Genomic DNA, 16,367 nt, shown 5'->3' on the forward strand with positions numbered 1-16,367 from the left:
AGGTCCAGTCACAGACGACTCTGGGGTTGCAGTGCTCATCTCGCTTTATTGGCCGAGGGAGTCGGTGTACAGCTTCCGGGTCATGGCCAGCATGACTAAGCCGCTTCTGGCAAACCAGAACAGCGCACAGAAATGCCGTTTACCTTCCCGCTGGAGCAGTACCTATTTATCTACTTGCACTTTGATGTGCTTTCGAACTGCTAGGTTGGCAGGAGCAGGGACCGAGCAACGGGAGCTCACCCCGTCGTGGGGATTCAAACCACCGACCTTTTGATTGGCAAGCCCTAGGGTCAGTGGTTTAACCCACAGCACCACCCCTTATACGTAGCTGCTAATTCATATGAAGCCCCAACCTGGCTTGAACCAGATTCTGAGGAGATGGGAAAATAAATTATCAAGCAGGACATTCTCTAACTTTACCAACTTCATGCTGCTTTATGGCATTTGCACCACCAGTCAGCCAGAACACAAACCAAGGGTGTGATGAAAATATAATGAGTAAAAAAATAATAATTCTGCATTTTGAAAATGAGGAAAGCAACATACCAGGATACCCTCCAACATAAATAGGGTTGTTCGTATCTGCAGAGGTGGAGTGTGTATGTGGATTGTCAGTCTGAACCAAGTTTCCATCAACTATCAAAGCAATACGATGCTTGCTTTTGTTTGCTTGGAGTTTATGCCACAGTCCATCACACAGACCAGTTGTGCCTTTGGGCTCATAGGTAGCTGTTATTCTACCAGCTCCGTTGTTGACACTGAATAAAACCTACACAGCAGCAGCCATGCAACAATAATAAAAGAAGGCAAGAAAAAGATTTGTTCTTTTAAATATAACAAATTTCTGAATAATTATGTGGGAAAGTTTTCATTTTAACCAAATGGTTGGTAACTCATTCAAAGCTTTGACAGTTGAGCAGTATGTAATGCCCAAGAGACTATTCCCTATCAGGAAGAGGCCAAACTAGCCTCCCAGGAGCCATCCCTATTTTTAGAGTCCTACCCAATTGCCTTTTCTAACCCAGGCTAAGGGTTTGTGATGGATCAACACTCTGCCTTAAAGGATAACTCTAGCATGCGGGGTGCCTTCTCTCCTAGGAATTATTATGTTAGAAACTAAACTATTGCCTCATTTCTTCTATCTCCATCTGATCCCTGTTCTCTGCAGGAAAGGGCATCTTGCACATACCACTCCACACAATGTCAGAATCAGGCCTTTAGTGTCGCAGCACCTAACCTTTAGAAATCCATCCCAATAAATATAAGATACGTGCTACCTCTATTTTCCTTTTGGCATGTATTGAAGACTTTTCTCTTTCAACAAGCCTTCTAAGCAGAGATTCTTATCCCAACTGGTGTCCGGATTGGTCTGAAACTGTTTTCATATACGTACTTGCTGTTAACTGGCTCTATGTGTGCAATTGTTTTGTATGTGTTTTTATTATATTGCAAGATCACGTTGATATGCTGCATAGGAGGCAACTCATAAATGGGAATCATCACTGTCATCAGTCAAGATGGCTCCCTAAGGGGCTGGGGAGTTCCTTGGAATCTAGATAGATGCCAGCTGAAGGCTCATGCTGGGTGTGGGGTGGGGTGAAGCATTGCAATAGGCTTCCTTGGCAAGGCTAGTGTTACTGCTGCTACATCAACATCCTTCATATGAGTGTTTATTGGTGGGAGAGGAGCCAAAGTGGCCGTGACTCACTAGTGACTAAGGAAAAGGCAGTTCTTGATGAGCACAAGCTAGCAGTAAGCAGGGCTGAATAGGACAACTGCACACTCTGGGCAGATCAGGTGGGAGGGCTGCCCCAGAGTTGGGGGCATCATCAAAGCCCATATCTAATCCCCTGTACTTACCACGATGGAAAATTAATCTTTCTCCTGATCTAACAAAACTTTCTAGGAGGTAAAACCATGAAACAGTTGTCCCCTTTTCTGACCTTCTGTGTGGAAACGTATTCATTAATGAATTTGATCACACTCAAAAGCCTCCCCTCATCCCACTTAATATAAGCTGAAAAGCGCAAAGGAGAAAAAAGGGACAGAGGAAACAGAGAGAGGTAATAGAGGGTTCAAGTTATTCCACAAAAGCTTCGTTTAATGGAAAAAATTCCTAGGAACCTAAAATAGTACTTTGAAGATGGCTTCATTGAAACTGTTTAGATGTATTTTGACGGTTCTCAAGATGGTTTATGCTTTCCTTCATTTGCAATGTATTATCTGACAAAACAGCTTAAATAATTAAGTTTAAGGCTTCTCAGGTTTATTATGGATATATTTATAAAACGATAGCCATGGAATTTATGTCTAACGGGTGTTTTGTTTTTTTAAAAAAACCTTTCACATTTTTCATCATCTTATTTTAGAGACCTTAACTTCCTCATTGTTTAATTAAAGTCCCCAAATAGATGGTTGTGAAATAAGCATTATACTCAGAATGAGGCGAATGGGGAGGAAACACCAGTGTAGGAGAACACGGAAGTATGATTCACGGAGATAGCTAAAACATACTAGCTAACTAGCGGACAAACCTACATTCACAACAAATTCTGCATTCAACATTTTCCTGTCACATATTAATAACTGACCCAGCTTCTTCTTCCAGCATTACACATTACACATGCATTTTCCTTGATTGTTATTAACAGACCCCTGCCAGATTTGTCAAGATTGATTAACAAGCACATTTTCACACGACCTTATAACTCACCTTGCCATTAACTATTTCCAGTCCAATGGCATCTACTTTAGCGCTACTAATTCCCAGAAGAACTCCATTGAGAGCTGTGGTGCGGAACTCAAATGTAACATTAACGTCAGATCGGACTTTGTAGCCTTCCTTAACTATTTAAAAAGAGAGAGAAATAACAAAGTTGGGAGTCAGTAATCCTTCCTCTGATGTCATGTTCATATAGCGTTGCATTAGACGCAATCCAATATTTGCACCATACCCAAAGATGTAATTTTGATTATGTGGGTAAAAGTAGGTACACATTTGGACTGTGGAAGATACACACTGCTGAAAAGTTCTTGGGTAGTCACAATACAAATTACCGGTACTTCTCAGAACATATACGTGCATGATGCTGTTGTATTTTATAGTCTTTGGTTGTTTGTTAAATAGGGCTTTGATCGAATGGTGTGAAACCTATCTACAAAAAGTCATTTCCCCTATTGCTGGCTGGGGCTGATGAAAGTTGTAGCCCAAAACATTTCAGGTACACCAGATAAGAATCCATTTTATAATAGATCAATGCTTCTAAAAAGTGGCTCAGAAACAGCTGTTGAGACAGGATGGGTTACCTCCTGACACACTTCCAATGTAAAATAATGGCTAAGTGGCTTGGTTTTGTAGGAGAAAGTACAAATTAAAGCTTCCTCTAAATTTTGCTATATTGTAAAGCTTTTACTTGCTCCATGGTTAGTAATACAATTATTATTTTTCTTTCTGACCAATAGTTACTTGAAATGTGATCAATTAAGTAATTATGTTTCAGAATTAAGCAATAGCTGTTTACATATTATCAGTAGGGAATCAGCAAAACTGGAGCAGGGGATCAATACAGGAGTGGAAGTGTAGAATAATGGAATATTACTGTATTATTTCATTTTTGCTTGGGGAAAAAGGTTTGCAAAACAATCTGTTGCTTACCAAGGGCAGCAAAACCACTTCCATCAAAAAACGTTCCTTCCTGGGCTGCAACGTAACATTTATTCACAGCAAAATTTGAGACTGGGCTCTCTTTGTCCATTTGTTTGCTATTAATGGTTACTCCACCAATACATGCAGGAATACTGTGAGTAATCTGCAAACAATTCAGTTTCATGATTAATGCAGTACATACATCTCACACACATACACACTGCAAAACCTTACTGCTTCAGAACTATAAGTCACTGAAGATCAGGGTTAGTAACACAGCTGTGAGCACATAAAAAGAAAAGAAACAGCATAAATGCACATAATGTGTGTCCAGACTGTAAACAAACCAAAGTGCCAGGGTGGTTAGTGAGCCAGACCAGCACTGAGGAGTCCAGGGTTCACGTTTCTACTAAGCAATGAAGGTTGCTGGGTAATCTTGGGCCTGTCACAGTCTCTAAGCCTAGCCTACTTCACAAGATTGTTGTGAGAATAAAATGGGGAGGAAAACCAGATATCTGAGCTTGAGCAAAAGGCAGAATAAAAAAATGTAATAGATAAAAACAGATCAATAATCCTACTTTTGGGCTGAAATGTGAATTTCTAAATTAAACTGAATCCTGTTATTAGCTCCACAGCAGGAAAAACACATACACAATACAAATACCTACATTTTTTCCTTGATGGCTACTGAAATAGAGGGAGAGGGGAATTCAGAAAACAGGATGTAGGAAAGAGTTAATTCTCCCTTCTTGCCAGCACCACTGCTGGGATAAAAGTCAGACCACCAGAAGTTAATTTAATTTGAGAAATAATGTTGGGAGCCCCCACCTGGTTACAGGGTACATTTTTCACTGTTCAGAAATGTCATACTGCTTTTGTTATGGCTATGAACAAGCTCCTACTTATTGCAGACACAGTGAAAGCTGAAGCTGCTTGTTTCAGACACTGATACACTTTGCAAAGCTTAGGTAGAAATCACTGCTTCAAAGGACTTGCATACTTTAAACACATTGAGACCTAAGAGGTGAGAGGGATGAACAATGGTATAAAAGCACCAAAACTTCCATGGTGCTGATATCAACATCTGATATTGACAAGTCATTGGTGTGCAACGATTCCTGCACGGATTTTGTGTTTCAATGCACTACAAATTGTTGTTTTCTTTCAGAATGCTGTTATGCAGCCTGATTTGCCTGGCAGACAATAGACATAAAGGACAATTAAAGAGAAAAAGCTTACATTTCCCATTTTCTTGGCTGCATAAGCCGAGGGTAAGCCCCCTAGGTACAGCTTCCCATCCACATCCAATGTGTTTCCATCTCCCGGAACATTTACAGCTGCAGATTCCTGCCCATCAACTATGACAACACCTTTCCTTTTAGTATACTCTGTCTTCACCTATAAGATAAGATACAATATTTGTAAGATGACACCAATAGTTAAGACTAGGAAACATCCAATTAAGAATAGGGTTCCATATATTGTGTGGGACGAGCATGACTATTTTAAGTTTTCTGCTTCTTCCAATGCTAGACATCAATGCAATCTTTATTTACTACATTTTTGCAGCAAATTATTGCCTTTGGATAACTTAATGCACAGTGCATTAGTAAAGAAATGCAAAAGATACCATGCATTTAATGAGAAATTTATTTTTATTTTAAAAATACCGACATGCAGATAATGAAAAGTTTTGAAATAGTGCAAGAGGAGAATACTTAATCGGGAATTATTTTTCCAACATAAGAAAATATGTGAGAAAGGCAGGAGACCCAGACCTAAGACAAGGCTGAATGCAGGCATTTGGCCCACCTACCGTATGCCATTTCCCATCACTGACGATTGCTCCATGAAAGGCTACTGCCCGACCCTTTCCAAGGTCAAATGAAAAATAAAGCTTTCCCCCTTGTAGCTGAAGGGCTGCATAATCGACCTGCTTTTGGTGAGTCATGTAATATATCAGGCCACTAGAAGCAAAAGTCCTGAGGTTCAACTGCACAGAAAGCCTAGGGGAGGAAACATGAAATTGATCAGAGCTTGGAAGCCAATAGAAACCCCAATGGAAACTGTTCTAAGCTCTCCAGAGGAAGAGATTGGTGCAAGTATGGTATGCCCATGATATAGAAAATGAAACACCATCACATCTATTCTCTGCTTGTGGCTAGAGTGCCACAGGTAAGGAAGGAAGGTGAAGGCAGGTGGTGTGAGAACCAGTAAGGAAGGGAAGTGAGGTAAAGAAGAGGAAGGTGGAAACAAGACAAGAGTTAGTGAACATGAAGATAAATGGCTATGTTCTCAGCAGCTGCTGTTGAACCAACCAATCTTCCACTGAGGAAGACGGAAGATTCTGGATCCTGCCTGTCTCCATTGAGGGAGGAGCTTTCCTGTGGAGAAGGACTGCCCTCCAAGTGTCTCTGGTGCACAGACTTTAACACACCCATACCCTTTAAAACTAACTGCTTTAGCTTATCCCAAAGAGAGATACATACTTGCTTAACTTTCCTACAAATCAGTGGAATTAAACCTTTCTAAACTTTTATTCAATAGCGCCCTGTGAAACCGGAATGATGGCCCATCTCACATGTTGTTAGGCATTTTGCATGTTTAAAAGCGCCATTTAATTTTTTAAAATTACAATTAATCATAGCAAAATATACCTACTTTTTTCTTACAGTGGACTGATTGAAAAGAAGCATCAAGTGGCTGTTCCTTGCAAGACCAAACTGATGAGCGCCAGAAACATACTTCAGTATTTCATCCTCTGCACAAGGTTTCTATTAAAGAAAATATTAGTTAAAATCCCACCCCTTGCATCCAAGCATTGCTTTGCTTAGTTTTTCACCTGAGTGCTGATGCCTCACAATATATAAATCACAAGTATAAAATTCAAGCAAAGATAACATTATCAGAACCCAGGCAGAAATGACACAACTTTCATCTTTGCAAACAAGAGCTGTAGGTTTAGATCAGGGCTGGGGAACTGGATTCAGAAGTGGCAAGCCCTTTGCAGGTCATTTTGGCACCCTGCTTCTCCCCCCGCCCTTTGTCTCTCTTAACACCTCTCATATTTCCAGGTCAGGTCTTGCCATGGAGGAAAAGGCTGATTAGATTTCAACCACATACTTTCTTAATTTCTGCAAGAGGCCTGTAAGAAATTGGCATCATCTGCATCTCAGGAAGGATCTCAATGTCTTCTGGCTGGATGGTAGGCCTAGGCCTCTCCCAAAGGAAGCAGCTATCCATATCAACACCTTCATACCTCACTGCAGTGGTGAAATCCAGAAGTCTGGGTTTTAAAGAAAGAACAATTTATTTATTTCAATGAAACACACAAGAAACAGAGCCACTGTTAACAGGTCCACTGTGCATACTATCAAAGCGCTTATAAAAACTCCCTATGTGAAATTCAAAAGAGCCCTCACGTTTATTGACACTAGTCAGGCATCTCCACAATTATGTGTTTTGGGTGCAACATCTACAGGTTTTGCCTGTTCTCTGTTCCACCCAGGACCCATCCTCTATAACAATCAGCTGTGATTCTGGACTTCGTTGCAACTTTAAACAAAGTGAGGCAAAACTTGACACCTGCATGTTTTCCTGTGACATGACACACATCTCCACCAGCAAGCAACCGTTGTACCCAGAGAATACTTGCAAGCAGCTACAGAGGGGCAACATAATCTCCCCCCGAGAGCGCAAGGCTTGCGGGCGGCAGCTGGCAGCGCGGAGCACGGGGCGCCCTTCGGAGGACGCCCCGTGCTCCGCGCTGGTGTTGGCCAGCTTTGCGCACCCAGGGGATCTCCCCCCGAGAGCGCAAGGCTTGCGGGCGGCAGCTGGCAGTGCGGAGCACGGGGCGCCCTTCGGAGGACGCCCCGTGCTCCGCGCTGGTGTTGGCAAGCCTTGCGCACCCAGGGGGCCCGTGGGGCGCCCTGAAACAGAGGGCTCCCCATGCTGCGGACTGTAGCCTGCCGCCCGACGCACGGGGCGCCCTGAAGCAGAGCGCCCCTCGCGCCAGGCAGACATGGGCCAGCCCCACAAGCTCGGGGGACAGCGGGGAGGCGCAGCACCGCCATCCCACTGTTCCCCGACCTGGTTTGGGGGGGGGGAAATAAAGGAATTTTTTTTCCCTTTATTTTCCCCCCCAAAAAAGTAGGTGCGTCCTATGGGACGGAGCGTCCTATGGGACAAAAAATACGGTAATAAACTTACTCCATATTAAATATCAAGTTGGTTACACAGCCATAGAAAGAGCCTGCCATCTTTAGTCCTAAAATGCCTTCTCCTGCAGGAATCCCACCAATGAAGAAGTTGGATATATTCATTGGCCTAGTTTCTGCCAATGGGCCAAGCCTAATTTCTGCAGGGCTACTTTCATCCACCTGGACAGTTATAATCCTGGAAAGAAGAAGAAAACACCACAAAGTGAACTATTATCCAATTAAAAAAATGTCTGATTTAAGAACAATAATAGTGAAGAATCAACAGTAAATGAACCAGAAATAATGGTGGTTCTCCTATCTTGCAGTCCTGATTGTGTGGCAGACCAGGTATATTCCGTAGCATTCCAATTAATTTCTAGCACTAATTCAGTTGTAGGTGTCTCATAAAACATTGGATTTATATGTTTCTCCATCTAATAAATAAAATAGCTAATTGCGTGTGTACTTCTTGTATCAGTACTTGGCATGATTCTCCCTGTTGGCCAAACTGTCTAGCAATTTCAAGGGAGCATCCATGCACAACTTAATCAGAGGCTCTGCAGTGTATGCAATTACCATATAAATCACAACTTCTCCATTAACAGCAGAAAAACACAACTGTGGTTATTCTACTGAAATAAACTAAACTAAATTAAGCCTGTTCTTTAGGGAACATGGTAAACTTGACAACAGGCCTTAATTAAACAAGTGATTCAGCTTCTACCTCTTATTCCGAGTCAGGATGACCGAATGTTCTCGTCCATCGCTGTAAGTTCCATTAGCAGACTCAACGAGGACCTTTCTTGTACTTGCTCTGTCCCCAGCATTGACATGCACTGCCAGATGGCCATTGACCAACATGATGGAGAAAAAGGGCTGAGAAAGATGGAGAAGATCAAGTTCAGCTATTACTCTCTTGCTTGTAAACTGTGCTGCCCAGTCCCAATTCTGCTCACCCCATTCCAATCTGAGTTGTGCTCAACAGTGTGAGCATCTCTGCTTGACTTTGGATGACACCACTAGGGAATGACTAAGAAGACACTTGAGACCCAAGAGCTGAAAAGATGGTTGGATGCTTACCAGCTGGGCTTGCCTGCGCCGTCGCTTTTCAGCACCTTTGCTTAGCCCAATGAGGATGATGCCGCTGGCATTCTTTGTTGCAAAGGTGGCCATAAGTTCTGATTCTGCTGACAGGGGTTTGGGCAGCAACTCAATATAGCCATTGCTCAAGATACTGGCACTGTGTATGGGCTATTTGCAAAAGAAGAGAAATAAAATGAGTGAATTAGATCTTTTATCTGTCAGAGACATAACAATGCAGGAGTTGATTATCTGACAATTTATCAACATTATAGCATCCATTATAGTATCAGCAGACACTGTTGTTTGGTTTTTCCAGCAACAAGTAGCAATCAGTTTAAATTTACCAAGAACTGCCTGTGTGTCCTACCTCCAGAATGCAGCCTTTCCTCACACCGTATGAATTTTTAAGCAAATCAAAAGTGGAACGGGATATTTCTAAGTTCTTAATACATCCCACGTATTTTCTGCTGTTAAGTCCTTTCCTAAAAAGAGAAAATATTATTGGGAGGGGGGGGGACATTGGTCTATAATATTTAGCTCAAAAGGAATGGCTGTGTATATCCAAATTACAGAAAAAGCAAGCACACAATGAAAACTAGTAGAGGGAAACAGTTACTGGATGCATTCACAATCATTTTTAATTCTGTCCATAAATTAAACTTGACACAGGGGAAAACCTTTTCTTCCCTCTGTCCCTGCATCTCTTCCCAGATTCTCAGAAAATTCTTTAAAAATGTCAGGGCAATTTTCAGTTTGGTATTGGTATTCAGTTTGCAATATGCTAGGCAGAAAAGAAGGGGGGAAATGAGTGTATTTATATAGATTGTGATGCATTCATGTTTGTTTTCTTAGTTTGCTTGCTTAGTTTACTAAGAAAAACAAAAGCAAAAAACACAAAATAAAACACTATATAAAAAAAAGTAAGGAGTGTTATGAAGCCTGAAGTTCAAAGCAAATTAGGAGTTCAAAGGAACCTGGGACCCTGCATTTAAATACTATATGAGAAAGTTCAAATATAGGAAGATCTAAGTGTATAACTCTTTTTATTTAAGCCTACCTTACTGCCCTTGACCGCGGTAACCCGCCAATGTAAATAGGATCCTTATCGGAACGATTCAGGTCAGAGGCTGTACCAGGGGATATTCCTTGCTTGGTTTCTTTAGAACTCAAGTTATAAGCATCCATGACTGCCAAAATCCCTGAAAGGGTAATGAAATCAGAGATTAGCAAACAGAAATATCTGAGATTTTGCTATGCTACATTTGTTACGACTCAAACATAATAGTAACAGGATATCATTTTGACAAACTGCTTTACTAATATGAGTCTAGATATTTTACTGAGCTAATCTAATTCTTCTATGAAGGCCCCTTCCTCATTAAGGAAAAATATGAAACATATGGCTTATATGCTATTTTGGACACTATTTCCACAACAGGTAATAGCACTGTCAATTTCCAAGTTTTTCCAGTCTTCCTGATTCAACAAACACATATGCAGTAAATTTCTCACAGGTTCATGAACCAAAACCTCCTTGGGGTGAAATCCAACAATGTATGTCTGCCTGCAGAATGAACACAGCTGACAGAATGGATCCTGCTTTCTCCATAATTCCCAACCCCAAATTATTCTGGAGGACTGAAGAACTCTCCAGAGCAGATGAGGGAAGCAGGGGCAGGAGATGGGAGATGAAAGGGAGTTAAGAGGATGGGGAGGAGCTCTTGCACAAGCAGATGTCCATTCACTTGACCCTGGATGCCATTCCTTATTTATTTCCATGTTTCACAAGTCAAGCTCTTTGTGAGCAACCGTTTCCAGTCACTCCAGTTGGATAGTGACTGGGTAAAGTACTTCTGACACTGTATGGTTATATGGTTGTGAATCTTAAAGGGCTAATCTCAGTTTAAATCCTTGCCTTGTTATGCAGTTGAGTAGAGACCTTCACAGAAAACAACTATATAGATTCCATGCTGAAGAATCTCACTGTCTGAAATTTACAACCTGATTTGTCCCATGGTTAAACTGATGTAAGGACATTTTAGCATTAATCCAAAAGATCAAAGGCCCGTGGAGAATTCAATTAAAGTAAACAAACCTAAACAGGTCTTTTGAATGTGTAAGTATTTGAGCTTATATCTGAATTGTCAACTGTCAGGCCCTGACATCAGCGAGAACAGAACCAACCAGTCAAGACAATCTCCCACCAAGAAGTAATAAAAAAGAAGTGGCAGCATTATACAGAAAGTGACCTTCACTGGTAAGTCAGATCAATGTGAACACAATAACAAAACAGCATAAAAAATAGAATCCTATAGCATGAGACCTAACCTCCATCTAGACCAGCATCCTGCTTCCTGAAGCAATCTGGGAATGTTACAACATGTCATCGCACGGTAGCAGCCAATGGAAGACCCATTATATTTGGTTCCTCTAGTCAAATATTATCCACTAGTTGGGAGTGGCTCTCCAGGAGTCTATCCCAACCAGAGGCGCCAGTTTAGGAGATTGATTGGTGGTGGCCAACATCTCGTGCATGACATCAGGACGATGGGAGGAGCCAGGGAAGGAGCTGAATGTGGTGGCCATGCAGCTTTAATGGCAAGTGGCTTCCTCTCTCCCCCTGGTGCCACCACCAGTGGGAGGCTACTTCTTGTGGCAGGAGGAGGAGGAGCTGGCTACTGGAGCTGCGCTGTGCTCGGCTCCATGCTTTGCCTCTGCGCTTTTTGGACATGGGGGCAGCCCCACCCCCAAAAAATATTGGTGCCCCCTAAAAGGGCTCAGCCCCCAGCAGCTGGGGCCACTGATCCCTGCCCAACCTGGGGGTGCTGGGGATTGAACCTGGGTCCTCCTGCATGCAGAATGGATGCTCCACCCAACTAGGGGTCATCATCTTGTTCACACACACAGATATGCTTCTTGACTGTCACTTGGAAAGTTTCATTTATTGATTTACGTTATTCGCCCTAATGTACATCAAAGTGCATTATCCTCATAAAACAATTCTCAAAAGCCAAGAAATGTTTAAGCTTCTGCACTATATTGAAAATTAATTCACAGAATACAGCTTTTGTCACTGTTGCTGATACACAGTTCCAATAGATCAAGTAACTTCTCTAAAAGTTGGATTAAAAAAAAAAACATAAGAAAGAAGTTATGATTAAGTCTATTTGGATTTAGCTAAAAACATGCTGGACATTTGCATGAAGCTGTGGCCTTTATTAAAACAATGCAAGTTAAATCACCTGAGACCATTATTTCATCAAGATCATGGAGACAGAAATAGTTTACTTTGCTTGGATTTCCCTCCATTTGGCTATCTGCTAATAATTATAGAAAGAGTAAGCATCTGTTTTTTGCAGCCCATATGTAACATTTTACCTTCTTTTTTGTTTCGGGTGAATGAAATTTTATACCATGTTCCATTATTGTAGCGGCTTTCTGTGTTAAGGGTAAGAGGACCTGAACCAAGATCAACAGTTAGCTTAACTTTGCCATCCACAAGCTCCAGAGACAAGAAATCCCTCTGCAAGGATGAGACAAAAGTCAGAAAATAAATAAAAGCTCTTTGGTAACCTCCTCTCCTCTCAATAAGCTTAAGGCAACATGCAATATAAAACACCAAGGGTGGTATCCAACCAACCTGATCCTGCTCAATGGAACTTCCCCCCTCATCTCCCGGCATGTTCCATGTGCCCTTCCCAAATCTACTGTAGAAGAAACCCAGAAAATATTTAGGGGTGTGTGCAGAGGGAAGAGGGTGGCAGTTCCATTGTGCAAGAACAAGTTAGTTGGATACTGCCCAAGATTTTATGTATGCATGTCAGGGGGAAATAAAGATTCTATATGCCTTTAAACAATGGTTTTCAACATTCAGCAGAAAATCATAGTACTATATAAATAGTCAGTGCCACTTTTTGTTGAAAAGTATATACAATCACTAGTCATTTCCACAGAATCTTTGGAAACTACTGGTCTAAATAGTGCTTTTAAACACTGGGTGAGTTTTCTTACTGTGCCATTAGAAGTCAGGTACACTAAGAGCCCATTTGGCGAGAAGGTGCTGAAAAATACTATGATTTGGGTCACAGTGGAGCGAAGTGACTTCTCCACCACTGAATATCCACTCCCGTCAAAGTGAAATGAAGTGTCTTCATCCTGTGGGCTGCAGAAACAAACAAAACATTTAAATGGTTCCAGCCTCCAGAAAAGGAGTCGCTTTCTTGTCAAGAATGGAAACTCTACCCACAGAACCTTAAGCTAATCATTTTTATTTAAAAGCATTTATAAATCATTTATTTTAAAAAATCCTCTAAGCAATCCACATTACAAAAACTGGGCATTTTAAGCTGTTGCCTCTGTACTGTGGAATGCTCTCCTCTCGTCCACATATAAAGCAGTAAGCTTCTGCTGCTTCAGGCATCTTGTACAGATTTATAATTTTGCCCTGGCTTTCCCTGATCTATGGAATCAGCCCATGTTTCAGGTGTTTGAATTCCTGTTTTATGTTTTCATATGCTGTTAATAGTACTGTTTTTTGTGTTGTGGGTCACCATCCTATTGTATTCTGCAGGGTGTGATATCACAAGTTGAATTCCTCCGGGTCATCTAAGTGATCTTACAGACCAATACAGGGGGAAATTTGCTTGTTTAACTTCAATTAACTGACACAATTTGCCTACCATGTTAACCAGCCTGATAAGCCAAATTGCAAATTGCGGGCATATTCTGAAATAATTATTATGGTAAAATCATCAAGTGCAAAAACAGAACATATACATTCCAATCTTCCAAACTGCTGTCACTGATTTACTGGATAAACACTCTCAGGGAAAGTGGCTCAAGAAATCAAGCCATAATTATAAGGATTGGTCTGATGATATTAAAACATTTCTAAAATAGTCCTGCATCTCCCTCTGCTGGTTACACATGATACCTACCAAGAATCTGCAAAATAAAATAAACCATTTTTTGTCATATACAGTTGTTAAAATATAATAATAATAATAATAATAATAATAATAATAATAATAATAATAATAATAATAATTTATGTGTACCCCACCCATCTGGCTGGGCTTCCCATATTGGAGAACTAAATGAATGTAATATCTGATGCTATTTTATTTGAGAACTAAATGAATGTAATATCTGATGCTATTTTAAAGCACATTTTCACAGAGAACAAATATACATGCATGGAAAAACATCCAAATCAGAGTTTAATCATGGGGAATGTGCTCTGGTTGCAAAAGTTCCCTTGTCTACTTCCTAAGAGTAGCAGTAGTAATAGATTATCATCCCCTTGTCATGTAATCATAAGATCACTGTGAGGTAGGTTAAGTGGAAAGATAGTGACTGGCTGAAAGTTTGCTTCACGACTTGTTTGGGGATTTGAACCTAAGTCTTCCTGGTCCTAACCACTTCCCCATGCCTTCTCTCATTTACACCAGTTTCCTGTGACTTTCAAACTCAGGCAAAAAAAACAATCAGCGGTAACCACAGCATTCTGCCCAACAAGAATCAGAACACACTGTTTAGTTTTTGAGGCATTGTTTTTAGCAGGAACCAAGGATTGCTCAGTTTGCATATCATGGCAAATTATAGTTACCACAAGCTAGGAAGTGGGTGAAAAAAATCAATCTGCATTTGGGGAGGGGAAAGGCGAAGTACAAAACCAGGAACCCAACAGCCATCCATAGTTTGGCTGTGATGAAGCACATGTACTCCCTTCTTTTCATGTGGATTCTGTAAAATGGTAAGAAGGAGCTTCAATATGCTCACAGGAAACAATGGCAGGCGACTGCACCAAATAAAAGCCCCAAGGAGTTTCTACAGTCATGGTGGTGTGGTTTGGAACCTGGACCCAGCCACACAAAAGATCATGAGCCTTTATACGAATGAGGAGCAAAGCAGGAATGCCCAGCTCAACCAACCATCACTCCTGTGGAGGAGCTGTATTTATGCAAACATGCAAGACAACTCCTGTTTTAATTACAGATTTCTATAAACTGTTTCAAGTTCTCACCTTCCAAAGCATCCATTGCACTTGCCTTCCCTCTCCACATAGTTCCAAAGTCCAACAGATTTGCCATTCAAGGATGCTTCCCCCATGCATCCCTTAAAATGAGTAACCTTAATGGCAGGTGATTTCTGTTACAGAAGAAGCACATTCACCATGAATGATAATAAAAAAGGGAATTTGACATTTATCCAGATAAACAGCAATCCGTGGCCTAAAGTTGTAACTTGATAATCAGGATAAATTGTACTAGGCAAATAAGAGCATTACTGATATGGTTATTCATAATTATATGTGTGCAGGTGGCTTAAAATAAGAAGAAAAATACAAAAATGATATCCATAGTCAACTAGGGGCACAATCCTACATTCAGGATCTGCCAGCTGAGAAGCTGCATGATTTGGAAGAAATGCTGCCAAACATATCTCCTGTCATCTCTGAATGTGTGGCTATTACTGTTCATTCATCACAGAACAGTGAGTGGAAAGCGACAATAATGAACAATAATGAAGTATTACAGCATGGCTATTAATTTTTTCACCTTTATTTGTCCTCCAAGTCCACCAATAAACATGAGTGTTGATTGGTTTACATCCAGTACTGTAGCTGTCCCAGATGAGGTGGCAGTTCTCATAAAGGGCTTCTGAGAAGCGTTTGCCTCTTCTACACTCAGAGTGCCAGTTCTTCCAAACCTAATTATCACAAATAATAAGGGGATTAAAAATAGTTATGCATGCTTAACTGCCAATCTGTGTTATATACTTATCACTAAAGAAAGAACTGCAAAATTTTCTGAAATTAAAAATGGCTACATTATACATGGTTGACAGCAGATGCTCTCATCAACCCCAATTATTTGGATGAGTTGTACTTCCCAATAAAATAATAATAATTCTCCTTTAGACAGTAATTATTTCAGGTTTATTGGTGACTGTGCAAATCTGATATTCCCCTAGGGTTCATTAATTACATGTGCTGCACACCAGTTACATCTTACCTTGTAGCATGTATTCTGTGCCATTTGTTGTTGTTAATGGAAAAGTCAGGGTATTCCAGCCTTGTTGATCCAGAGCCCATATCCCACAAAAAGGCCACCTTCCCACGTCGCATCTCCACTGCCATGAAATCAGCCTAAAAAAAAGGTTGCCAAAACACTGAGAGAATGCCCAAATGGCTAACATTGGTGAATGTCAGCTACTAAAAGTCAGTATTTGAAAGCATTGATCAAATCCAAATGAGACTTGGTTCACGTCTTAAATAAGCAGTAAAGTAACACTTTACAAAGGGACGCAGGTGGCATTGTGGGTTAAACTACAGAGCCTAGGGCTTGCCGATCAGAAGGTTGGCGGTTCGAATCCCTGCGACGGGGTGAGCTCCCATTGCTCGGTCCCTGCTCCTGCCAACCTAACAGTTCAAAAGC

General features: G+C 41.0%; 1 protein-coding gene across 1 annotated transcript in view; it reads right to left on the reverse strand.

Moving 5' to 3' along the window:
* LAMA1 (laminin subunit alpha 1) overlaps window positions 1–16,367 on the reverse strand; it is an 89,687-nt gene that overhangs the window by 715 nt on the left and 72,605 nt on the right. The window contains exons 46-62 of the mRNA XM_083748297.1: window positions 15,945–16,078; window positions 15,489–15,639; window positions 14,954–15,078; window positions 12,940–13,090; window positions 12,307–12,451; window positions 9,986–10,127; window positions 9,296–9,410; window positions 8,926–9,096; window positions 8,570–8,721; window positions 7,856–8,041; window positions 6,770–6,932; window positions 6,308–6,420; window positions 5,463–5,652; window positions 4,886–5,044; window positions 3,656–3,809; window positions 2,714–2,847; window positions 547–769 (exon numbers count right to left, since the gene is read on the reverse strand). Of these exons, the coding sequence (XP_083604423.1) occupies window positions 547–769; window positions 2,714–2,847; window positions 3,656–3,809; window positions 4,886–5,044; window positions 5,463–5,652; window positions 6,308–6,420; window positions 6,770–6,932; window positions 7,856–8,041; window positions 8,570–8,721; window positions 8,926–9,096; window positions 9,296–9,410; window positions 9,986–10,127; window positions 12,307–12,451; window positions 12,940–13,090; window positions 14,954–15,078; window positions 15,489–15,639; window positions 15,945–16,078 (2,608 nt within the window). The remainder of the gene's footprint in view (window positions 1–546; window positions 770–2,713; window positions 2,848–3,655; window positions 3,810–4,885; window positions 5,045–5,462; window positions 5,653–6,307; window positions 6,421–6,769; window positions 6,933–7,855; window positions 8,042–8,569; window positions 8,722–8,925; window positions 9,097–9,295; window positions 9,411–9,985; window positions 10,128–12,306; window positions 12,452–12,939; window positions 13,091–14,953; window positions 15,079–15,488; window positions 15,640–15,944; window positions 16,079–16,367) is intronic.

Source organism: Podarcis gaigeae, assembly GCF_964106915.1.
Source record: "Podarcis gaigeae genome assembly, chromosome: 7".
Classification (NCBI taxonomy): Eukaryota; Metazoa; Chordata; class Lepidosauria; order Squamata; family Lacertidae; genus Podarcis; species Podarcis gaigeae.